The sequence below is a fragment of the Ambystoma mexicanum genome, chromosome 2p, assembly GCF_040938575.1.
Source record: "Ambystoma mexicanum isolate Mex_15411 chromosome 2p, UKY_AmexF1_1, whole genome shotgun sequence".
Classification (NCBI taxonomy): Eukaryota; Metazoa; Chordata; class Amphibia; order Caudata; family Ambystomatidae; genus Ambystoma; species Ambystoma mexicanum.
In genome coordinates, this window is record NC_090923.1 from 1,247,130,479 (window position 1) to 1,247,155,981 (window position 25,503).

At 44.5% G+C, this 25,503-nt stretch overlaps 1 protein-coding gene across 2 annotated transcripts in view; it reads right to left on the reverse strand.

Moving 5' to 3' along the window:
• Positions 1–25,503, reverse strand: part of LOC138567392 (E3 ubiquitin-protein ligase RNF216-like) — a 2,013,370-nt gene that overhangs the window by 1,738,307 nt on the left and 249,560 nt on the right. For both annotated transcript variants that reach the window (XM_069645556.1, XM_069645557.1), the window contains one exon: positions 11,614–12,414. In XM_069645556.1, the coding sequence (XP_069501657.1) occupies positions 11,614–12,414 (801 nt within the window). The remainder of the gene's footprint in view (positions 1–11,613; positions 12,415–25,503) is intronic.

Consider the following 25,503-nt stretch of genomic DNA (forward strand, 5'->3'; position numbering starts at 1 on the left):
GCCAACGTTGCAAATTTGACTAGTGAGAACAGACCTCTGTACGTAGGCGAACCTGTCTATTTTGTTTGCGGTAATGTGGCATTTCCATGGTTGCCCAGGGATTGGCAAGGAACCTGCTATTTAGGGATTCTACTACCTGGGGTATTTATTGTTAGTACTGCAGATGTTTCCAAAACCCGTCCACTACGAGGTGTGAAAGGGGATACTCCAGCGCAAACTCTAGGAGATATCATGAAATCCTTTGTGGCATTTTTTGGGCAAATTACGAATTCAGAAGATATCAGGGGACTAGCAAGAGTATTGGAGAGAACCATCAATTGGACCACTGACATACTCTATAATATGACGTTAGAACAGAAAGCGATAAGATTAGTGGCTCTTCAGAACCGGATGGCATTAGATGTAATTCTGGCCGAGCGTGGAGGAGTATGTAAATTAGTGGGGTCCGCTTGCTGCGTTTACGTATCAGACTCCTCTCCGACGATCTTTAGGGCTATCCAAAATCTACATGTTCTTAGTTCAGAAATACATGTTCCTGAGGGAAATTGGGAACTTAGTGCATGGTTTTGGGACCTCCTATGGTCATGGGGATGGAAGTTGTTTTCGGCCCTGCTGATTATCTTGGGAAGTTTTCTGTTTCTTTGCTGTTGTATACAGTGTCTCCCTGGTATAATAATAATAATAATAAAATAATTTGGCATTTATATAGCGCTACGAACCCTCAGGTATCTGAGCGCTGCTTATTATTACCCACGGTGTGTGGTGCTCATTTATCGACCTCGGAAGGATGAAAGGCTGAGTTTGGCCCTGCCGGGATTCGAACCTGCGATAGCAGGCTCTGCACGGGTGTCAAAGCGAGCGCTCTACTCGCTGTGCCACTTGACCGGCTTGTATAAGCACAGTATTAGGGGGGATGTTGCGCACAAGCAACAAGTGTACTAGGGCATAAAATATACGCCCCAGAGAAGGTTTCCAAAGAGTATGTGTTAAAAGAAACTCTGGTGTCAGATCTAATGGCAATAGATATGTCAGACAATGATTCGGGATGTATAGATGTTGAAATGTGGAGTTAGTCGCAAAGTGATTGAAGGTAGTTTAGCGCTTGGCATAGGCCAAAAGGAGGGTTTGTTAGAACTGATATAATATTGTTTCGTCCTCATTGTATATGTTGGCCTATGCCCAGTCGCTTTGCAAGGAAACCCGTATTACAAGGTCGTGACCCCAAGTGAATCGAGCCTCCATTTTAGGTTAGAACCGCCATTTTATTTTATTGTACAAAGTCACCCTGTAGTCTAAAATGGCCGTCTCGTGTGCTCTTGTTCTTGCCTTAACCTCTTCAACCTCTGTAGGAGGGTTAATGTTCAACCTGCCTTCAGGCTACATGTTAGGGTCATGTAGACATTGTCCTCTGTTGACCTCGGTACCAGGGGATTACTTGAATTAGCAATGTTAACCTACAAGTATACAAGAACAATAATGCATTCCAAATACGAAATGCGAAACATTTGTTTGATTTGTATTAAAGTAATATGTAAAGAGAGTAACGTTAAATTAGAGAATAATAACGTCTGTTAGTAAGTGTATTTAAAAGTAAACCGCATGTAAATTAGGAAATGAACCTGCCGCGACCTTAGCCCAGTGTGTTATTAACTTGTAAAGAGGCTGAACATCATTATAACAAACTGTATAAATACGTTGATGTCCAGCTAGGAAATTCTGCTCACTGCTCACATTGAACCCTGCTGGCGGTCTCTGTGATGTATTGACAGCCAAATAGCCATTTGTGCACTTTGTTGAATACTGTTCAGTTTTGTAATAAAGATTCTGGGAATCTTTACAAGCCCGTGTCGGTGTATTTTCCTTTGCTTGGTGTAACAGCCGTAATATTGTATTTACTCTGATTCCACAGTATAAGTTTCTCACATGGCGACCTTTGACTAGTTTTTCTCCTCCCTATGGTCAGCCGTCTTAAGGGTAGGCCTAGACGTTGAAGGAAAGGAAGGCGTAAAACAGATTCTTGCCAAAATAGAGGGGCAGGTTGGGAGGGCGATGAGGAATACGTGGGAGGAGCATCCAGTCGAAAGAACATTACCAGCGATAAGTAATTTGTTCTTCGAATGGATTATTTAGTTCCTCATCTTCGATAAGACTCCCAAAGCGGTATGTTGAAGGAGGTGGGAATAGAGAATTTACTGCTAATTAATGCTGTGAAGCATAGCCTTGCCATATGTTGTCTCCTGACCTGACATAGCACCCAGGCAATAGAATTTGCTGAAAGTGTTCAAAGAGGACCAAGTTGCCACACTAAAAAGGTCTTGTACAGGCACCCCTCTTTCAAGAGCCAAAGAAGTAGCCACTCCTCAGGTGGAATGCACTCTTAGAGGTAAGGTATAGCATTCCGAGATGCATAAAATTATCCAGCGAGAGAGGTTTTATTTGGTAATGGCTTGGACCAATTTGCAACCTGAATAGCCCATGAAGAGATGGTCATCTTGCCCGATTCCAGCCATTCCAGAAATATAGAAGCTTAGGGCCCTCTTTGGGTCCAAGCAATGTAACCGCTCCTCCTAAGAGGGATGAGGAGGCGGGTTAAAAGCAGGCACCACAATCTTTTCAGCCAAATGGAACTCTGACAATACCTTTGGCAAGAAAGAAGGACGCACCCTCAGAACCACTGTATCCCTAAAAATGACATTAAAGGGTTGTTCTGAAGAAAGAGCCTGACGCTTACTGACTCTACAGGCTGATGTAATCGCCGTTAGAAAAGGAGTCTTACGGGTTAACCCTGAGTAGACAAGAATGTAAGGGTTCAAAATGCGCTGCCATTAAAAACCTTAACACCAAATTCAAGTCCCATACAGGTACAACAAATGGGACCGGGGGAAAGATGTTAGTCAGTACTTTCAAGAACTGAATCACTATAGGGACTTTAAAAATGTAACCCAGATCCAGTGAATGCTTAAAAATAGAAAGCACTGTCAAATAAGCCCTTACAGTGGAAACCTGAAGCCCCTGATGGGCCAGATGAAGAATAAAAATACAGAATACGCGTTGCATGTAAAAGGGTCAATACTGTTATCCCTGCACCAGTTGCAAAATTTGTTCCAGCAGCAGTACAGAGATTGTGTTGCTGTTCTGCTGGCCGACACCTCAATTACATCTTCCAGAAGGTTCCAATCTTTGTATCTTACCCTTTCAGAAACCAGGCGTGAAGGTTCAGAGTCCTGATTTCTGGGTGAAGAACGAGACCTCTCACTTGCAAGAGCAGATCCTCTCTTAGGGGAAGACAAATTGGAGGGCAGATGGCATCGCTAGAAGGTCTGGCTACCACATTCTCTTGGCCCCATCCACAGCAATCAGGATCATGGATTTCCCAAACTTCATCAACCTCCTGATGACATGAGTGGAAATTCCTAGTCCACTATGGACACATCCCCTGGAGCTCCTCTGTGAGGAATTTGCTTGGAGCAGAATGGGTTGCACTTCCAGTGGACACTGGAATCGAACAAATCCACCTGAGGGGGTGCCCGAAGGGTGAAGATCTCTAGGAGGACTTCCTGAGCAAACTCCCACTCAGGGGAGACAGTGCTCTGCCTGCTCAGAGCATCCACTGCTCCATTTTCTTCTCCGGCTAGGTGAACCGCCAGTAGAGAGATTCCTTCTTTTAGTGCCCAGAACCCGAGCTGCATTGCCCCTGTGCGCAGTCATAGTAACCCTACACCACCCTCACTTGTTGAGGTAATACATGGCCACTGTGTTGTCCATTTTATAAGGACAGTCTTCTCCCGTACAGAAGGCAGAAAACCCATCAGCGCTAATCTGATTGCTCTCAGCTCTAACAGGCTTATGTGAAGTTTGGACTCCAACTAAGAACAACAACCGCTGATTCAAAGGTTATTCACGTGGGCTCCCCACCCTATGTGAGAGGCATCTGTCAATTGCCAAAAACGTTCTCCTTTCATCACCTTCTACAGACAGGCCCACCCAAGAAGATCCTGTGCGACCTTGTTCGGGACCGGAAGAAGGTCGCTCATTCTGCCGGCAAACTGACCACTGGGATCTGAGGGCGCACTGAAGGAATCACATTCTTAAATGGGCTTCTGCCACCAGGAAAATGCAGGATGCCATTAGGCTGAGCAACCTCAGGAAATCGAAGGGAGGAAGATATTGGGCACTTTGAAACTTTTGGACCATCTGCAAAAGATGTTGAGGCCTCAACTTAGGTGGGGGGGCCGAGAGGGGCAAACCTTTCCCAGAGGACGAATCCAGGACCGCTCCAATAAACTGAAGCTTCTGAGAAGATGTCAAGTGTGACTTATTGAAATTCAGGGAGCGCCCCAACCTGTGGAGGAAGGGGCAAGTCTGACAGATTTTCTTGAGCTTGCTCAGGAGAACAAGCTCTGATCAGCCAATCGTCCAGGTAGGGGTAAATGCCTTCCCTCAGACTTGCTGCTACAATCGCCATGAGCTTGGTGAAAACCTTTGGGGGTCGAGGTGAGCCCGAATAGCAGAAACCTAAATGGATAGTGAGCACCTCTGGTACTTTATCTGTGCTTGGGATGAATTGGCACATGAAAGTAAGCATCCTGAGGGTCTAATGACAAGGACAAATGACGCCAACGAATCCTGGAGTCGAAGGGCCTTAAAAATCTGCGGTAAAGTGACCCTCTTCAATTTGTCCTACCTGAGGAACTTGTTCAAGCATCTCAAGTCCAAGATGGGTTGCAGTCCTCTGTCCTTGTTGGCGATTAGAAATAGAGTATCAACCTTGATTCCGCTACACTACAGGTACTGGCCATCACAACTTTCTCCAACAGGGTGAAGATCTCCTGCAGGAGGAGTGGATCGGGATATTTCAAGGCTTGGCCTCTTGGAGGACAATCTCTGGGACTTCTTAAGATAGGGAGGCAGTAGCCGTGAGCCACTAATCGCAGTGCTCAAGCATCGGTGGTTATACCTCACCAACTCTCCAAATTCTGAGTCAGCCTGCCCCTCCACCACAGTCCTGTGAACTAAGGTATAAAAGGGGTTTTGAGGTTGTGGTTGTTGCAGAGGGCAAGTAGTAACGGCTGGCAGGAGTTTTCCTCCTCGCCCTTGTGAACCACACAGAGTCCTTCTCTGACCTCTGTGCAACTGGTCTCTTGCTCCTGCAACAGAAGAGCAGAAACAAAAAGGCTGATCTTTTCAACCATGGGATGTTTGTTTCTTTTGAGGCTGACTTATCGCTTCTCCCAGCGACTTGGCCGATTTAGACGCCTGTAATTTCTTTAGGCTCTCATCATCCTTTGAACCAAAATGTTGGCAGCTTTCAGAAGGCGTGTCCAAGAGTCTTGCTTGAACTTCAGGTGCAAAACCAGACTTCCTCAGCCAAGCTAATCTCCTGGCAACAGTACTTGCCGCCATTGCTCTGCTTACAGAGTCTAGACCAGACTGGAGAGACTGGCATATGGCATCTTTGCCATCCTGTAACAGGTTTAGAAATGGTCTCCCCTCCCCCAAGGGGGATGTGCCCCAAAGCCAAGCTATTACATCCCACAAGGTGTGCGTGTATTTGGCTAGGGCACAAGTTGCATAAATGGCTTTTAGAGCGATGCTGCCTGCAGAAAACACCCTCTTCCCTAAAGTGTCAAACCTTTTATCGTCCCTATCTGGGACATAGTCGGCTAGGCTGTAACCTTAGAAGTGAAAGTGGCTGCCTAAACCACTAAGCTTTCAGGAGTAGGGTGTTTCGATAGAAAGCCTGGATCTATTGAGGAAGGCCTGTATTTTCTTGTGAGATCCTTGTTGACTGCTGGAGTTGTAGCTGATTTTAACCAGTCCTCCAATACCCTAGTTCTCAGAGCTGTGTGAAAGGGCAACACAGCTCTCTTGGGAGTCCTCTATCAGAGATGTCAGTAAGATCATCTTTCTCTAAAATAGCCACAGGTTACCCCCAACCTAGGTACTATGTGACCTTGCCGATCACCAAACTATATGAAGCGTCTGCATGACCAGCAGCGTCTGCAGTGGAAAAATCTGTCTCTGGGGAGGTTCTCCAAGCCGCTAGCATCCCTCAGAGTGTCCACAAGATTCTGCATCCTGGACTCCTTGGAGATAAGCTCATCAGGCACAGTAGGAGTACCAAACCACAAACCAAAAGGCACATCTCGGCACCACTCCTCGAAAATCGACCCCATGGCTCTAAAAATGTCTCACTTAGGTAAGGGCTTAAAAGTCTTCAAAGAATTAACCAAAGGCTTTGAAGCTTTGAGGATGCTGAGGGTGGCTTTGATGACAACACTGGCTTCAACTGGCCAGGAGTCTGTTCCTTAACATGATGCGAGGATGATGATTTTGTGCAGAGACAAAATCTTCATTTCAGTGCCACAATCAGAGCACCATTTAAAACCGATCTTCAGTGTAGACATGATTGGAAAACCTTCGAAGCACAATACGCAATTATAAAGTTGCTGAGGGGATGAACCACCCGAAGCATGCAGAAAAACAGAATTGAAGCAATGATCGCCGCACAAGCTATTTATAACAGCGTCAATGTCACGGCCGAGGAGAGGACGGAGACAGTTGAGGGCCACGACTCGACAACACACGGCAGGCGATATGAAAAAAATAATTCCAAAGCTACAAGCAGACTTCTGAATATATCACAGATGAGGAATACGTGGGAGGACAGTGCTTTCTGTAAAATGGTGCATTTCACCATAAGCACACTTCATATTTGGCGCAATGTTGTCATCCAAAGGCCAGCCACACAATGTAAAACGTATTTGCCATTTACTGCAAACAAAGTTTATTTATAGTAAACGTCAAATAAAGGTTTCAATCATCCCCATATACACCAGCAGATTTTGCCAGCTCTGCATTAACACTGGCTACTATTATATATATATATATTGCTATTTGCTATGCACTCATGGAGCCGATGGCATTTGCAAAGGGCCTAAACCAGGTAGTTCACCATAATGGAACCGTATTAAAAAGCTCCTCCAGGGGACTAAATCAAGCCTCTAAAGCCACACTCTGGTCTAGTGGATACCTGGAGACACACTCATCCTGATGATAAAAGTTTGTCATTACCACTGTGTCTACTCAAAAATCGATTATGTCTTTGTTAGGCAGAGCCTTCTGGAAGGCATGCAAGAGGGGGGCATAGGATTTTACGATGAAGCTCCAACTTGTGCGATTGACTCTTTGGTCACAGAGAGGATGTTCAGCTCATAGAAGGAAGATCAATCAGGCATTAGTAAAGGGACCCATTGTTGTTGACGGAGCTAGAGGCAGAGGTATTTGATTTCTTTGTAAATAAACCTAGAGAACAGGTTGATCTGGGTACTTGATGGGAAGAGCTAAAATCCCATGCATGGGACCCACTTATAGAAAAAAGGGATGCAGATCAGCACGATGAGGCAGCAAGAAATAAATGTGCTAATGGAGAAGCTATGCAAACACGAAAAAAGTATAGGGAAGTAGGCTTGTGCAAGGACTTTCATAGACCACAAAAGATTTTCACTCAATGTAACATATTACACAGTAACAACACAGAGCATGCTATCCTGAGAATCAAACCGATATCATGAATGGGCGAAAACAGCAGGCAAAACACTTGCATGTAAACTGAGTCAAAATCTCTTCGAATCACATAGGTGGAATTAGTAATAAGAAGGGACCCTGTTCAAGGAAGAAACGGCAAAATTGAAGCAATTCAGCAAATTGAACAGTGATTTAAAAGCGTCTAAAAGCCTAGATACCGAGGACATACAAAACATTGAGCACCTGCTCTTTTCCTGTCCACGTTGATGAAAATAGAGCAGTATGAAGTAAGAAAATCATTAGATTATCTAAAAAGGGGGAAGGCTCCGGGGTTACATTTTTTCCAGCCCTTTTCTACAAATCCTGTAAAAAAAGCTCCCTAATGTGATGCAAGAGTTATTCAACTATCGTGTAGGGAGGTTGTTCTTCATTAACGGGGGGGGGTCAAGATCTCTGGTTATTCATGAAGAGGGGCTCTCCAATTGATTTGGAATAATTAGAGGAATATGACAGGGTTGCCCATTGTCCCCTACTATTTGTGCTAACCGCTTGCTACCAGGATTAAAGCAGACACTGCATATAAAAGGATTACATAAGCCGGCCTCACCCACAAATTCACTTAGTTTGTGGTTGACTTCATACTCTCTTTGAGCTCTCTGGCTACTTCTTTCCCATTTGTCCTGGCTGCTGGAAACCTTTGGGAAAGCATCTGGGATTACAATCAATTTGGATAAGAGTGAGCTATTAAATGTAGCCCTAGAAAAGGAGCAGATATGTGCACTCTCTCAGTCAACACCTTTCCGTTGGGCAGAAGGAAGTGTTAAATACCTAGGAATAATACTTGGTGGGTCCAATATATCTTTGAACAAGCTCAACCATAACAAGCTTTGGCATGAAATCAAGACAGATCTTAAGGTTTAGAAAAACTGATATATTGTTTGGAAGAACATCTTCCATGAAAATGAATATTCATCCAGAGATTGCTGGTCCAAGTTCCTACGATGGCCTTCAAAACACAAAAGAAGATTAATGGGGGATTGGGGTCCGTAATCTATAAAGTATTACCAGGCGGCCCAACTGAGGGTCTTTGGATATTGGGTCAATCCCTGCTCTATGAAGAGCTAGAAATACATTAAGGTAGTGGAGAGACCTTTAAGATATGATCTGTGTTCCAAAGAGACATGACAGAATCCATGAATGAACCTCCTTCTCCCAAGTATTGCAAGAGGGTATGGGATGGACTAGGTAGTAGACAGCATATGACCACATTTCCTCGGCCAGCCACCCCCATAAAGCGCAACCCTTGCTTTACACCTGCACATAAGGTGCAGTTATTTGATGCAGGAGGAAGGCAGGATCCAAATTCATTTCACATTTATTTCAAGGCTGGAAATGAGATCCTTTGAAAATTGCAAAAACGCCTTTGGGGTCCTCAAAAATGAGGGTCTTAGATAACAGAAATTAAAAGGAATAGATCCCTCTAAAAATGTATTGGCTCAAAAGATGGGCCATGATCACAAATCTTTTTTAAGAAAGTTCCTATGTAAACAGTTGAAGGTCACATTTCAAGCACTAGGAGGCATCCATTTTGTGAAATGGATGAGCCTACTGTGCTTGTGTTAATCTCTGCCCTTGTGGCACTAATGAAGCAAAAGCCAGCCAGCTGTAATAAACAAAAGCTACCAGTAGGTGGCTTTTGCTTCATTATTGCCAGAGAGCAGAGATCAACACAAGCTGCTGCTGGTAAGTGCTTTTAATTTCATAATGTTTTCAAAGCACTGCAAAATAAAAGCTGCAGTTTTCTTTCTAACTCAGAAAGAAAACCGCAGCATTTATAACGTTGTATTTATGTTTGGGGTGCCTTTGCTTTTTGTCTTTCATTTTATGTTTTCTGTGCTTCACTGGGCTTGGGGAGCACTGAAAACGTAAAATGAAAGTAAAGGCAGCCTGCTCCATGTTAAGCTCTGCTCTGGCTGCAGTAAGCAAAAGCTCCCAGTAGGGGGCTTTTGCTGCTTGTTTAGTACCGCCAGGGCAGAGCTTAACATGAACAGAGGAGGCTGCCTGAAATGACAAAATGGATGCTCCCATGTAAACGCTTCGAGCCTCGTTTGCTCAAAAGTTTACATAACCATCTTTTTAAAGAAAGTTCCTAATGTATGTTTTTGATTATTGCCCATCTTTTGGGACAATACAATTTTAGCGTGAACTATTCCTTTAAGACACTGGGCCATGTATAAGAGTAATGTGGCTGCAGTTCAACCCCTAAAACCAAATGTGAAACTATTCTTGAGTCTAGAACTTAAAGGAGCCCAATATCAAATCGCTATAAATCTTTAAACTGCGTTGGAAGAGGCTTTTCGTTTACCTACAAATTAACAGTATCCAGTCATTATCGGTGGAAAAACAATTTAAAAAATAGTGTACAAAATATTGTTTTTGTGTTTTGTTTGAGAAAGCATCTTCACATTGTGATTAGCAATGATAATATGATTGGATACAACAGTGTTGAGTGGGCGTTAAGGGAAGGAACAATAAACAGGGCTCAGGGTTGTTTAAAGGGGTTTGGTGGGGGGAATGAAGGGGCCGGAAGGGGGGCATTAGAGGGGTGTCCACCATGAATACATTAAAAAAAGTAATACATATACACATTTTATAATCGTGTGTGCGAAATTAGTTTCTTTATATTGTTTGACAGTCTTTGGCGTAAATGTCCAGTAGCTGGCACAACATGACAGGGAAACAATATACGATGTAAATGTCTAAACTTTATCTTAACGTTACGTATGTTTTGTTTTTTATTCCAGAAGCTATTTCTCCAGCAATTTAATTACCTATAACCCAAATTAATATATGAGCTCTCAGATGACACATGGGAAGGAATATGGAGCAATACTAAGAGTCATTGTTAGTGCCCAGTATGCAGAAAGTGTATATACATTTCTAAATGGCATCTTACACTGGCTAGGATGAACTGCATAAGCAAATGAGGTTTGGGGCAGTGTTGGCGTTGATGTGGAGGAGCGGGTACTTCTCTGCATGTGTGGTGGCACGGCCCCAAACCTGGAAAACCTTGGAAGGGCCCAATGGACGGGAATATGATAGTTAGAGCGCTACCCTGTGCTCTAGAAATCAGTTTGTTGAGATTAATTGATGATATAACTTAGCACCCGACAAGCGATCCAAGAAACATGTGATATTGCAGCTGCTGCTGATTGGTAGAAATGCTTTAGCATCACTTTGGAAGTCACTGCATATACCAACTAAATGTTGAAGATGCAGAACTTTATTATATCTGAAAATGTTACCGGTACCTTTCGAGATGTTTTCGCTACTTTTTGTGCGGTGGGAGTGTTTACGGACTTATGTGAAGTGCTTCAGTTTAGATTGTGCATCCCCAAACAGGCTGAGAGCTTTAGGCCTGCTGAACAGTTACTAGACATGTAACTGAAGTACCCAATACCTTACAATCAACAAGTGAAATGCACTCTTGTACAGGGATGTTTTGAATAGATAACTTATGTAATTGGCACTTCAAACAATTTGGAAGACATGAAAGTTGAATTTTGTTTCGCATGGGCTTTATTGATGATTTGGCTGCGAGAACGTTTTGAAAATGGATACCAGTGATTCTAAGTGGTCGATAAAAATGTGTTAAAAAATGCATCACAAAACTTTGAATATAAAAATAAAGGTGCTGCAATAAGATTGACAGAACATGCAATTATAAATTGGTGTTAACAAAAAAAAAATCACATACAAATAGGAATAGGGGTTACACATCTTGAAATGAGCATGCTGCACAATCTGAAGTTAGTCAAAAGAAATAATGGAGCGTCACGTGCAAGATCTGATAAGAGAACCTTTGTTTGAATTTTAGATCACCAAGTTGAACAATGAGGGATTGTGCCATAGAAAAGCAGACAGGCTGTAAGAGAAAAAAAGATGCACAAATATCCCAAGTGTGTGTGTGGTGTGTTGTGATCAGGGGTTTAGTTTTAATGTTTTGAAACTTGCAACTGTGCAATGGAAAGTGGCGTGTGTAACTAAATTGTCCCTTGTTAAACTGAAAGGTTTAAGAAAACTTACCGTTTCTTTGACAAGGAGTGCAATTTGTTCCTTATCAAGAACTTTAGCTGCCTCTTCGCCACCATTTCCCGAGTCAGACACACGAGGTCCTTGGACAGGAAAGGCCGGACCAGGCAACTCATTTTCAATTACTGCTTGCAGATTTCCTCCTAGGCCTTCATGGGGGAAAGCAAATGGGGAGTAGGCAGGGTCTGGGTTAACATTGTTAAGTCGTTCATGTTGCAGTAACGGTGAAATCATTTCAGGGAATAACCTTCTTGCCACTCCAGGTTCTGCATCTGGTTGCCCATCATGAATACTGTGGCCACTGACTATAACACCTGGCACAATGTCAGAAGGTTGGTAATAAGGAGGAAGACCCAACCAGGCATCATCATCTAGTATGGGTTGAACGTCTGCAGCAGCCGGACCTAGTTCAGGGGCAATTAATGGCGGATTGGGTAGAAAATTATTCATTTCCAACTGGATGCCTGTTTTTTCTAGTTTAATCACTCGATTGATAACATCATTTCCCCTCTCGGCATGTACATGTCCGAACTGACTTGGGCCAGCAGTTAATATGTGTTCCTGATTTCCAGGTTTACTGTGTTCAGATGGTCCTGGAAGCTGCAGAGCTTGGTCTTTGCTTGTCCCTGCCCCATCTCCTTGTATGCGATTACGAAGAGACCGTCTGTATGTAGGCAAGTGCTTCCGAGGCAAATTCAGTGCACTTTTTTCACCTTGCCTGGAAAGATTGGAATTACTCCAAGGTGCTGCAGGTTTAATAACATTTGGCCGCAAAGCTTTCTGCTGCTTGCATACCTAAAATATAAAATAAAATATAAAAGAATATATGCAATATCTTCTTAAATCAAATAACAAAAGTTAAATTCTCTATGCAGTGTACTTCACTAGAAAATCTGGGGAGCATGTTTTAATGGCAAACAAGCTACCCCTTCCTGAATTTCCAAAAGCATCTACATACATAACCCCAAGCTAACACACTGTTGAATTCCATAATTTGCAAGACTGTGCATCCTTTCTGAAAGTTGCCACACTGTTCCGACAATTAATGGAATATGCCATATTTTATAGAGCGCTTCGATTCTATACAGTAAGCACAATGACCACGCTGGTAACAGAAGCCACATTCCTGGTTACAAACAAGTAGCATTTTAGTTGGTTTTCAAAAGATCTATGTATTTTTGCATTGATTTGACCCACCGTACAAAAATAATTGGTTCCATTAATGGTCAGTTGATGAGAACAAAAATACAAAACAGAGTTTGTTAAATGGGTAACAAGGCTAAGAGCCTAGTGGACCTAGCATATTTATTGTTTCAAGCTGACAATGTAAATAAGATATGAATGGAAGCCTTAACTGTTGGATACACTGCAGACGCAAAAGAATTCCTATAATAAATGTCTGGAAGACAATAATAGTACAAGAGAGACCAGGTTTTATTCATATCTTCATTAATAAAGTGCAACTAAACCCGTAGGCATCCAGGCGCTGGTTACAGGCTTTCAGAGAGACAGTAGGTACAACAGGTACGGCAGTTAGCGATATTGTCTTGAGTGAGTAGGTATCAGAAATGAACTTAGGAGATATAGTCGTCTCATGGGTGAAAGAGTAGAGACTTGGGGATCTTGCTCATTAATGGCTAAAATCGGCAAGTGTCATAATGTGGCGATCTTCAGGTCACCTCAAGTGTGAAAAGCAGAGTCTTGAGGTGCTTGCAGAAGGTCCAGTGAGTGTTCGGATCAGTGGTAAGGAATTCCAGTTTTTAGAGGCGATGACTGTGGAAACAATCCCCCTGATCTCGGCCGTCTGAATCTTGGGGTGATGAGACAGTCCATGTTGGAGGTACGGGTGGGTCCAGCGGTCTGTGCTTTTCTGAACTTCTGCAAGAGGTATTCTCGTGCTGTGTTCCATATGCATGTGCGTGATGGCCAGTGTTTTGGAAAGCATGCACTCACGAGTCAGGAACCAGGGTGCGCTTCTCGCAGCTGAGATGTGCTCACGTTTAGGGATGTTAAAGGCCGCCGTGAGAGCATTGCTCTGTATCACTTGCAGCTTGCTAAGAATATGAACGGAGGTGCCGGCTAATAAGGCATCACACTAGTCTAGTCTAGAGTCGGTGAGGGTGCTAGCAATGGAGAGGCGGCTGTCAGTGGAAAGAAAAGGCTTGCAAACATGGATTAGTTTAGTGGTGTAGGCTGCAGAGTGTGCAATGGCGTTGACCTGCCTGGTGAGTGAAAGAGTGGGGTCTAGTCTAAGTAGACACAAAGGGTCTTGACCTCGCCCGAGACACGGATAGTGATACAGTAGATTACAAAATATTTGTAGGCTTCATCCAGTTTACTTAGTAAGGTTTGCCTGCCGATCAGGAGGAGCTCAGTCTTGTCTTCATTAGGGCTAAGGCTGTGGGAAGTAATCCAATCCGGAACGGTTTGATAGACATTGCAGTGTGAGTCGGTGGCATATTCGCCAGTAATAGGAAGGAGTGGTTGTGTATCGTCGGCATAATTGGTGTATGAAATGCCTTAGGCGTCTAGAAGATCAATAAGAGGTTTCTTGAAGATGGGCACAAGTTGGGTGATACGCAGGAGCCTTCCACAGGTTACTGTAGTGAAGGGGCAGATGCAGGGGATGAAAAAACTCAGGGACCAGTTGGATGAAGGGGCGTGGCCTGAGCTCATGGTGTGATGCAGTGAAAGAGCAAAGCTCCCATTGGAATCCTCCGAAGATCCTAAAAAACAGCGATGTGGTGAAAAGCTGAAGACCGGTGAAGTGACTTGCAGGCGGTGGAAGCGAATCCCCGACCCCCGAGAGCTATCCTGGCTAAAAACAGAGCCTTTTGGAAACAGAGAGGCTGTCTGAAGGAAAGGCCACCTGGCGACCAAAAATGGCAACCAGAGCTGTGCTGCGTAGTTAGCGGAAAGTGGAAAGTGGGGACTGGAGCTAGTAACGCAGCTGGAAGACCCCGGGATTGTGGAGTACATTGGAGCACTGGTGCCTACACATGTGGCGAGTGCCTGGCGGAGGGGGCATGCTGCGAAGCCCAGAAGATAGATGACTGCTAAGACACGGGCTGCAGCGTGCGGCTTCATTGGAGAAGAGGCTGCGGGAGAGTCATAGGTGGCCTCGTACGCATGGAGACAATCAATGCCTAGGCTGGCGTGGGACGTGGATGCCTATTACTTTGCACACAATGGCCCGGATGGGATCCAACGGTGCGGGTACGCTTGAGCGCTGCGGGCTGCGGCAAAGAGCAGCCACTGGGCGCAAGTTCATGGTTTTATTTGTTGTGTTGTTGGTTTTATGTTCTTCACGCGGATGGTCACAAATAGGGAAAGATCTGTTAGATAAGGTGGACAGGTGGAGGGGGGATGGAGAGGCGGAGTATGTGCAGTGGTATGGATGGGATTGCTGCCTTCCAGGTGATGGTGGACACTAGTGGGCGGGGAGTAGGGCCAAGGCATGAATATGGCACCTAACATTTAAGTACTGATGTGGAATGTGAGGGGGCTGGGCACATACCTGCGCAGAAACCGTGTGAAGTTCTTTCTATGCAGGAAAAAAAAGTGTCTATTGCACTACTGCAGGAGACACACCTTATGGCAGAGAAAATGAACAAGGTCAAGGACGGCTGGTGTGGACAGGGATATGGAGTGGCCTACGCTAAATATGCTAGGCGGGTCTTCACAAGGATTAATGCTAATGTGCCGTTTCAAATGCTGGGGGTGGAAGCTGATAGCGACGGGAGGTACTTAATTTTATGGGGACTTATAGACAATGTGGAGGTATGCATAAAAACTCATTTTCCTAATCATGGCATCCCAGCGCACGTCAACATGATCTGCACCAAGATAGCGCAACACCGGGAATGCTTTCTCATATGGGGGGCGATTTTAATTTTACTAGGAACCCGTTTATGGATAGGTCATTCCCACCTGCGAATAGTACGGGACCGGCATCATTGGCCCTTAATGCAGCACCAACTAACCTAGATCTGGTGGACGTATGGAGGGAACTAAACCCTACAGATAGGAGTTATTCTTACTACTCTTCGTCCCATGGACTGTACACCAGGAAAGATGATCTTTGTGTGGGCAGGGCACAAATGGTGGAAATGGAAGAGGTGCACTACCTGGGGAGAACTATTTCAGATCACTCTCAGCTAATAATGGAGTGGAATATAAAAGGTCCCAGACCCTCCATCCCATCATGGTGTATGCCTACAGACGCTTTGACGGACCAAATCTTTAGAGATTGGCTGAAAGTGTGTTTGGAGGAGTTCTTGCACAGTGTGGGAGATGCTGAAAGTGGTAGTGAGAGGGGAGGTAATTGCTAAAGTGGGTGGTATCCAGAAAGCATTAAGAGGAGACTTAGAGACGCTGGAAGTGGAAATCCGGGACACAGAGACACTAAAGGCAGGGTAACAATCGGGTGAGGTGCAGCTAGCTGGCACCAGGCAACGCAGCCTAGAGGCTTTGGTGGTGGTTGGAAACATTTGATTATAAGGATAAGTGCACCAGAGCATACGCAGAAGGGGACAGGCCAGGTAGGCTCTTATCCTGGCTATATAAGAAAGCAACCTAGGCATCTCACCACGGAGTTGAGTGATGAGAAAGGCAATGTGTGCTAGACACAACTAGGAATAAACAATAGGTTTGCTGAAATTTACGTCCAACTATATGGGCATGGAAGGCAAATTCCTCAGGATGAAATAATGGGTACTCTTGAAGAAATAGGGCTGCCTAGACTAGAAACAACACAGTTGACCGCACTGGACCAAGACATAACTGTTGATGAAGTGAACGAGGCGATTAGGGCGCTGGCCACTAGCAAAACCCCAGGCAGCGATGGACTGATCCCCCGCCCCACACGCATCCGATAATTCTATAAAACATATGTGTCGATGGTGGCACCAGTGCTACACAAGGTATTTACGGAGGCTTGCACGAAAGGTGAGCTCCCGGTGACTATGAGGGAAACCTTGGTGATCCCGATCCCCAAGCCTGGGAAGCCCACTGATAAATGTGATTCCTACCGGCCAATGGCCATGCTAAACTATGGCATGAAGATCTTAACGACAATATTAGCTGGGCGACTCCACAGAGTGGTTGGGGGCTTGATACATGGGGATCGTAATGGGTTATTCCGGGTCGCAGCACGGCCCAAAATCTACGCCGCCTGCAACACATCATTGCACAGACCACTGACAGTCAAGATCAATTTCCAGCGTGTCGCTGGACGCAATTGCCTTTGATTCGCTATACTGGGAGTGGCTGTTTGCAGTACTGCAGGAGTTCGGTTTGATTGATTGATTGATTTGTCGGCTGGGTACGAATATTGTATGCCTCACTGGTGGCAAGGGTTAAAACGGGTACGCAGGTATTGTTTGCTTGGGATTTATAGAGATACGAGGCAAGGGTGCCCCTGTCACCCATGCTATATGTGCTGGCACTGGAGCCAATAGCAATCTATCTTCGAAAGGAGTTTCTGGAGGCAGGCATTTGGGTGGGGGAGTCGGACACCTGATCTCATTATATGCTGATGATGTTCTGCTCTATATGAGGAACCCGCAACATAAATTGTCCTTAGTCTTGGAAGTGCTAGACAACTTTGCAAAGGTGTCTGGAATCTATTTCAATAAGGAGAATCCTGTTTGTTCCTGTTGGCTGGCCTAAGAGGGGTAGCTCTAAGTTACTTACCAAAAATGGGTCTCCCATGGTGTCTGGAGTCCTTCGTCCTTCAGATACCTGGGAGTACGTATTATGCACACATCTGAAGGCATGCATGAACGTAACACTGTAGGTGTGTTAAAGGGTTTGAGAAGGTCCACAGCATTTTGGTCAAAGCTTCCACTATCACTAATGGATAGGACTGCCATAACAAAAATTATAATCTTAACAAGATTATTGTACTTCTTTGCCACAAGTTTGCGCTAGCAACTCTGTCTACCTTGTACGGAAGGTGGGGTGCAGCTCCCGGATCTAGAAAGGTACTACTTGGCTGCGCAACTCAGCTTTGTCGTCAAGTGGCTCTCACACGAAGCCACGTCAGAATCGGTGCTGCTGTAAAAATTGGTGGCTCCTATGCATCTTAAGGACATTTTATGACTGGTGCCAGGTTGGGGAGAGTGGTGATAGGGCAGTAGTTTGTGGGGATGGCTGGGTCTAGGGTGTTTTTTTTTTATTTAACAGTGGTAGGACCCAAGCGTCCTTTAAATTGGTTGGCACTGAGCAGGAGGCAAATTATGTGTTGGGTGTAGAGATGAAGGGTGCAAGCGCTTCTGCACAGTCTGATTACTGTAGCGGGTCAGGCTTCCCCTTGGCATTTCAAAGGTTTAAGAACTTTGATGATTTGGATGACTTTAGGTACAGAGACCGGCTTGAAGTTAAATAGTCAGAAGTTTTGGAGGGGAATCGACGGCTCAGTGGCAGAATAGTTAGGGGGCAGCTGTTAAGGGTGTTATTCTTCAGTTGAATCTTTTGCTGAAGAGATTTGATTGAGACTAAAAGGGCATTATGTGTGTTGGAGCTCCAGGTGCCGTCTTTGATACAGTTGGAGGCCAGGGGTACAGGTGATTCTAACTCCCGTAGGATTGAAAAGAACTCTTGCGTGGTTGAGCAAGCATTGGCGACTCTGGCTTTATAAGTGGAGCTTTTTGCTAGAAGTATTGCGAGTTTGTAGGCATTCGCTAGAGAGGTGAAGTTGTCTTTGTTGGTTACTGAGGACTAATTCTTCCACAAGGTTTCAGCTGCTCGTTTGTTTGCACAGTGTACTTTGAGGACAGAGGTGAACCAAGTGTTGCAGAGTGCAGAGGATTTGGCATTGTGTTGGGTCAAGGGAGCCACTGCGTTGATGGCTGATGTAAGGAACACATTGTAGGTGTCTACAAGGATAGCCAGGTCACTGGCAAAGGTGTGTGTGTTGATAAGTTTGTTCAGCAAGGGCTGGATACTAGTATAGGTGATGTTGCGCGAGTTCCGGGTTAGTGTGGGAGGCTGAAGCAGAGTTGCAGTTGGTGCCATGTTGGACATTGGTATGATAAAGGGGATAATAATATTATCAGTCCAGGGGCATGGCTGGTTGGTTGCAATTTTGATGTTGCAGTTCAGGCCAATCAGCCAATCTATTATGCAACCATTGGAATGGTTAGGATTGAGGATGCGTTGCATAAAGCTGGATGTCTCGATGGTGTTGGCCACGGAGAGGGCATCTAAATCGGGTCATCCTTGAGACCCAGGTTGAAATCCCACATGAGAATGGTTTTAGAAGCAGGTTCAAAGTTGAAAGAGAGGGATCGCATAATATCCTCTTCAAAGGAGCGAGGAGGGCCATGAGGTCGGTAGACTGGTAATTGTAGCCTTGTGTGAGAGGGATAGTTTAACTGTGAGGATTAATCATTTGATTAGGAAGTTTGTATATCAAGCCAAAATTCAAGTTTGCATCAAGCAAGTGAAATAGACTAGCAGTGTTTTGAGAGCTGTCCCGGGCCATCCAACTGCATTGTATTACAGTACTCACTAACCCTACTGGATCAGAATTAGTGACCACGATAATCCTATGTCTTTTGGAGGGGAGGTCAATGTATATGGTGATATTGCATTAATCAACTCAACTTTAGGGCAGTACCCATTTACTCCTTGTTTGAGCCCCCACCCCCCTCAGCCTGCCAGCCAATATACCAAGGAAGGTGAAATGGTTGAATGGGGTACTCAAATGTAAAGCAGGCCTTCTTCTAAAACAAAAGTTACTGCATCCCATAACCCTTAACATAAAGCTTAAGTTAATGAGGATTTTCCAGACTGCACCTTTTCCTCATCTACACTCAAAGATGTTTGTTTTGTTGTCCATGAGAAAATGTATTAGAGAGAGAATGAGCTTGCTAGTGGCAATTTGAGCTAGTGAAATGGCACCTGTCTTGAAGAGGCCAGCGGTAGGAGTGCATGGTGTTTTGCCTTGTAAGGCCTACTCTCATCTTCCTCCGACTAACCGACTCCACACACACTGCTGCAAGAGGCCCAACAATTAGCACATCCACACTAAACAAAGCACGATAAACCTCTTCTCTTTAATTCTACCACACTTTCCAATAGCAGATACCAGACCCAAAGGGCTGTAGGCCTTCAGATCTTGGGCTCTTTCTATGGCTAGCATACTCCCCAGGTTTTCCACAAAGGTACTTTCGACCTGCACCCATCAACAGGTTTTGAATCAGCCTCCTGCACTGTCCCACTTATAACCCTTCTCCAACCCCTCTTATTACAGAGCTACGCACCTCAAAGCCACCAATAGTGGCAGAACAGCACCATACACTTCCATTAATTTATAGGAGAAGCTTTGTTACACAGCACTTTTATTCGGAATGGTCTATTCACCGGCACATGCAATGGACATTAATAGCAGCAATCTCTGAGATAAAATGACAGAAAGGTTAACACTTGGATAAGAGAATACTGGACGTTATTGTACAGTGACTAGAACCCAAATGCAGGATGCCTGCTGTTCCAGACTTTTGCTAGTTTGTGTCTTTAAGCCAGTCAGAGTGAAATGGGAGAACATACTAAAAATCAAACAGTATTATAACGGTGTCCAGGTCTAGAACATTACATTGAGAACTAGAACTAGAGCTGAAATGTATTGATAAGCCAAATGCTAGTCCATGATGTCTGACGAATATGGACTATTCGTTGCTTCTCCCCACAAGGGAGCCACCCCCTTTGAAGCTAGGGAGGTGAGCCCGTTCAGCAAGAACCTCACTAGGGGTCTGGGCAAGTGGGACCTCACTGGGAGTGAATCCCCTCTTGGGGACAAGGACTCCCATTCTGTAAGGCACTTCCTGTCCAGAGTACATAGTCTGCCTACATGAAAATTTGAAAGACATGCTTCTGTTTTGGAACCACCAAATAGTGACATTTCTTCAATCTCTTTGGCATCAGGTAATGCTGAATCTCACCTGAACTCCACAATCAAAGAGGAAAGACACACCCCTTTTCTTTGTGATGACATACATAAAAGAACAAGGAAACTGGAAAGAGGGAGAGAATATCCTACGCAGAGGCTAGAGCCGGCAGGAAGACGCCCTGATGGGGGAAAGCCATGCTAGACCACGGAGCCAGCGGCAAAGAAACCAAGGCCAAGAGAGAGATGGTAAAGCGACCGTCTTGCCTAGTGGCGAGACCACACGGAAGCTGTGGTGGGCCTGGGACCCGTTAACAGGCACCGAGAACAGACGGCAGCGGAGAGATCGGATCCCTGCATGAAAAGTACATCTGCTGCCAAACTGAGCAGCGGAAAGGAAGAAAACACTCCTGAATAGGTAACGCTGTTGAGAGGGGCGAACATTGATATTAGAGGCTGGAAAGGCCACAAGGGTTACATGAGCCAAATAAATCGCATCGAGCAGGCACCCTAGCCAAGCGAGGGAGAGCGAAAAAACCTGGAGGGTTCAGTCCATAAGCACCAAACAAGAACATTGCTAGCATTAAGTTGGAAATGATGGAATTGTGTTAAATAAACCTTTTCTACCTGGAAAGAGGGAGCCATATGGAATATTTGGCATACAGAACCTGCAGAGATGTTCCGTACTGCAAGAAATGTACACATTTTTTTTAAAATCCAAACTTCCAAGTGATTGGGCCAGGCAAATGCCATGGACAGAGGCTACTGCTGCGGCCTCCCTTTTTTTTTTTTCTCAAAGTGGTAGTGCCAGATAGCGAATAGGGTTTGGACTAAGGACTATTTCTTTTGGACTTTGACGAGCACCCTTACTTTTAGTCTGTTAGACAGGGAACTTTCCTCAGTGGCTAGATAAGCGTTATTTGAATTAAAAGCATATTGAATGTGTCGCCACTTCGTCCGACTCCTGCCACAGATGTCAAAGAAAATGTTCATCCAATTTAAAATTGATATTATGTGTTGTGCCCTCTGTAGTAAGTAGTATTCTGGGGCATCCACGTCTCAGGTTATTCTTATTACATGCTGAGGAAAGATGGCTCTAAAGCAGCGACAGTCTAAAATTGTAAGGAGTGATACATCAGTGGGAGAGTAGTTTTGGCATTTTTTACATATACATTCACAGATGGATTTACAGGGACGTTAAGGCCACAATTTACCAAATGGACTAACCTGCAGGTGAAAAATGGCTTCCTGGAAAGCTGGGAATGTGGAGTGCATTACAGACAGTGACTTTAAAATAAATGTATATATTAACAGTTACCAACCACAGATAGTAGCATGGTTTGCAGTGGTAAGACAACTACAGCATACAACTGCGTATAGGTACCATACAAAAAATACAATGTTCAGAAACTGCTCTAGTCCCATTGGTAACTGCAAAGTTGGCAGCTTGCAGGTATTGGAGACAAATATCTGCCACGGGAGAATGAGTTTCTCATGTGTCTTGCCCTGAAGACTTGTGCATGTTCTTAAAGTTGAAAATGAAGATGTGTTGTTGCAATAGCAAGGCCCAAGCGAGGGTGGTTGAAACGCACTGCTTTCACTCAGAAGCACACCGCCATTTTCTTGTTAAGAAAGTTTTTAGGTAGGTGTACATAAAACGTGGAGTAAGACTGATCTTCATAATACTTTACATGGGCCCACGCAAGCTGTAAAGGTGACATTCCAGACCGTCTTTTGAGCTACAAGTGCCTTCACAATCTGGCTCTGTGTCATTGTATTGACAAAGTAGGACTTTAAAATACAGCAATGGCACTGTGCTCCATTAAGCATAATTGTACTGGTTCCACAGGTTTCAAATTAAGGGCAGTGGTTTGTGGTCAGTGGCAGCAGCCAATGTCTACCACTCCACAATGGGGCTTGTTAGAAATTGGATACATTCCAACAACTGCTAAAAAGTAAAGTTATTAGAATATCATCTTTTCGAGACCACATTCAGTTTGGTTAGTTCTTGGCTCTAGGCTCATTTAATGTTTGCATTATTTTGCTTGGTTTCAGAAATAGCCAGGTTTATAGCCGATATAGTAGTAAATGATGCACGTCGTACCCATAGCAGTCTCTTCACTACAATCAATTATGTAGTTTGGGTTGATGTTTGTCTATTTCCTCACACTTCTCAATTAGAAATACCTTAATTTGTGTACTTCACAGCCTGTTTTTGTCGGACGGTTTGGTTTATGAGGATCAATGAGCTGCCTTCCTGCAGGGCACATCAACAATTCAGTGATATTGATCTCTATGTTCCTTTTGCCTCTACTGCTTTTATTTGTTATCCATAATGTGCTCCGTTTTGTACTCTAATTGTTCTATATATTTTTTTTTTTTTACATGTTTTTCACAGCCTACATAACATGCAACCATTCCTAAGATTGTGTGCTTAGGTATATTGAATACAACTGAATATATGCTTGAGAAAAAATGCATTATAAATACAATAAAACCAAATGTGTTATTTTTGTAAAACTCGTTTCTCTAACCCTTTCCATTTTGGACTGTTAAGAGCCAGCACCTCCACCAATTAAAGGTTTTACAGTGCTATGGAATTCATGTACTCTGTGGTGCAGACTTCATGTGTTGATGGTATTGTAAACTAGCATGCGTAACTTGATTTCAGTCTAGGGTAATACTTTTTTTTAAAAATCGTTTACCTATCTTAACATTGTCACTTTAAATAAACAAGACTAGTATGAAGAGATTTTATTTAACTAAAACCCTGCATATTGTGATTCCCATACATACACATAAGCAAACTCAGAAAGCCAATGATTGGAACATTATTCTAAATCTCCTGTATGTCAATATAAAATATGGGCTGGCTTTTAAAGGGGCTTTAGCTTTGCGCGTGCACCAACACAATAATCAAACATTTTGGGCGCGTAGCTGTTTGTGGTGCGTCTATAAGTGGGGGACTGAAATTCACCTCTGAAACTGCATCTAAATATTGTAAAATAAATACTAATTTTAGACACAACATAATCTATATAGAACATATCCCCGTTTCAGACGGATTAGGGAAACCCATTAAAAAGGTGTAATTTGTATCCTAACGCCCTGAGAGTAACCTAAAGATGGGAAAGGTAGATCGATTTATCAATTTCCCGAGTGCATAGGAATAAAAATCAAGTCTCAGTTTCTAATAAATTTAGGATTTTAGAGATTAAAATGTATTTGAAAAAATGCTGTTTAGAAATAATACTTGCAAAACATATGTATAGTTTCTCATTTAGTGGCAAACATAAAATTAAGTCATGCTCGACAACAGAATAGATTTAAAAGTCTGGGGCAGCAATGGGATTTTTGTACACAAGAAACTATAGGTTTGATGATTTGATTTAGGATTTGTAATGCGCACATCCTTCCGGAACCAAGCAGAAACCTGCATGTAGGCGCAGATGTTAGATTCTTTTGCCCACTTCATAGAATACCACAAAGAACAGAAAATAATTGAAACCATTAAGTATTCAGATTTTTTTCGAAAAAGTGATAGACAGTGTATTCCATAATGCCACTGTAAGTGCATTCTAGACAAGTGCCCCTGATGGAAAAACATTGATCACCCCGAAAAACGCAATGAGGTGGAACGATTTTTGCCAGTTGAGCATAAAAAAGGTGGTACACGTAGAGGTTAAATAACAAATGACAATCAGAGAGATAGGACAGTTTATTTATATAGCGCCTATACACAATGTGTTTCAAAGCGCTTCACGGCAAGGGGGGGGGGAACAAGGGAAAATACAATGACATTCTTACAAGGCCATGAACAACAAGAATGTGAAAGTAACTATCGTACTCGGCCTGGCGACATTTCAGATAGTGCAAGAGCTAAGCAACCGATAGGAAGGAAATGGGAACAGACAGGAGACTACCGTACTAGGCCTGACGACATTTCTGATAGAGCCAGAGATCAACAAGAGGTGAGGGAGCGGAAGGAGGGAGAAAGGAGGGAGCAGAACAAAACAAGCGACTATTGTACTAGGCCTGATGACATTTCAGATAGTGCTGGAGGGGAGGGGGGGGGCGACAAGGGAGGAGAGAGAAGACAAACATTTGTTGCTAGGTCCAAGGACAATTCTGATAGAGTAAGGGAGGGCGGGAGGAGAGAACGGAGAATAAAACAGTGAAAAAGAGCAGAGAAGCAGAGGGGAGCGCAAATACAATTGCAGAGGTCAGTAAGACACAATGTTGCAGGGAACAGAAAATGTAAGCAAGGATCCAAGATGACGATGGGCACAGCATGATTCAGGGCCACCCCGAGTACTAGATCCAGGGGAGGTCCAGCATGAAAGTTGAGCACCAAGAGTCAATGTGTCCATAAAGTCAAATCCAAACATTGGCAACAGGTCGGTGATGGTGAAACCATAGTGAATTAAGGCACCTCCGGCAGTGATTGGGTGTTGGGGGGCGTTTGGAAGAAAGGGATAGGGGGAAGCGGGCGAAGAGATCAGGTAAAGCAGGGGAGGGGGACATGATGGGCCAGAAAAGAAGGTAGAGGGGGGCACAACTACATAGCGGACATCGGGGCCCAGGAAGGGGGGGCAACAGCGGACAACATGGGGACCGGGGGGGGCACAAAAGGACATCAAGGGGGACCAGGGTGGGTGGGGGCACAGAGAGACATCACGGGGACCAGAGGGGCGTGGAGGGCACAGAGCAACATCACGAGGGACCAGAGGGGGGTGGGGGGCACAGAGACATCACGAGGGACCAGAGGGGGGGCACAGAGAGAGATCAGAGGACCAGAGGGGGGTGGGGGAAGCACAGAGAGAGAGATCCAGGGGGACCAGAGGGGGGTGGGGGCACAGAGAGACATCACGGGGGACAAGAGGGGGGGGGGGGGTGGTGGGCACAGAGAGACAACATGGGGGACCAGAGGGGGTGGGGGCACAGAGACATCACAGGGGACCAGAGGTGGGTGGGGGCACAGCAAGACATCACGG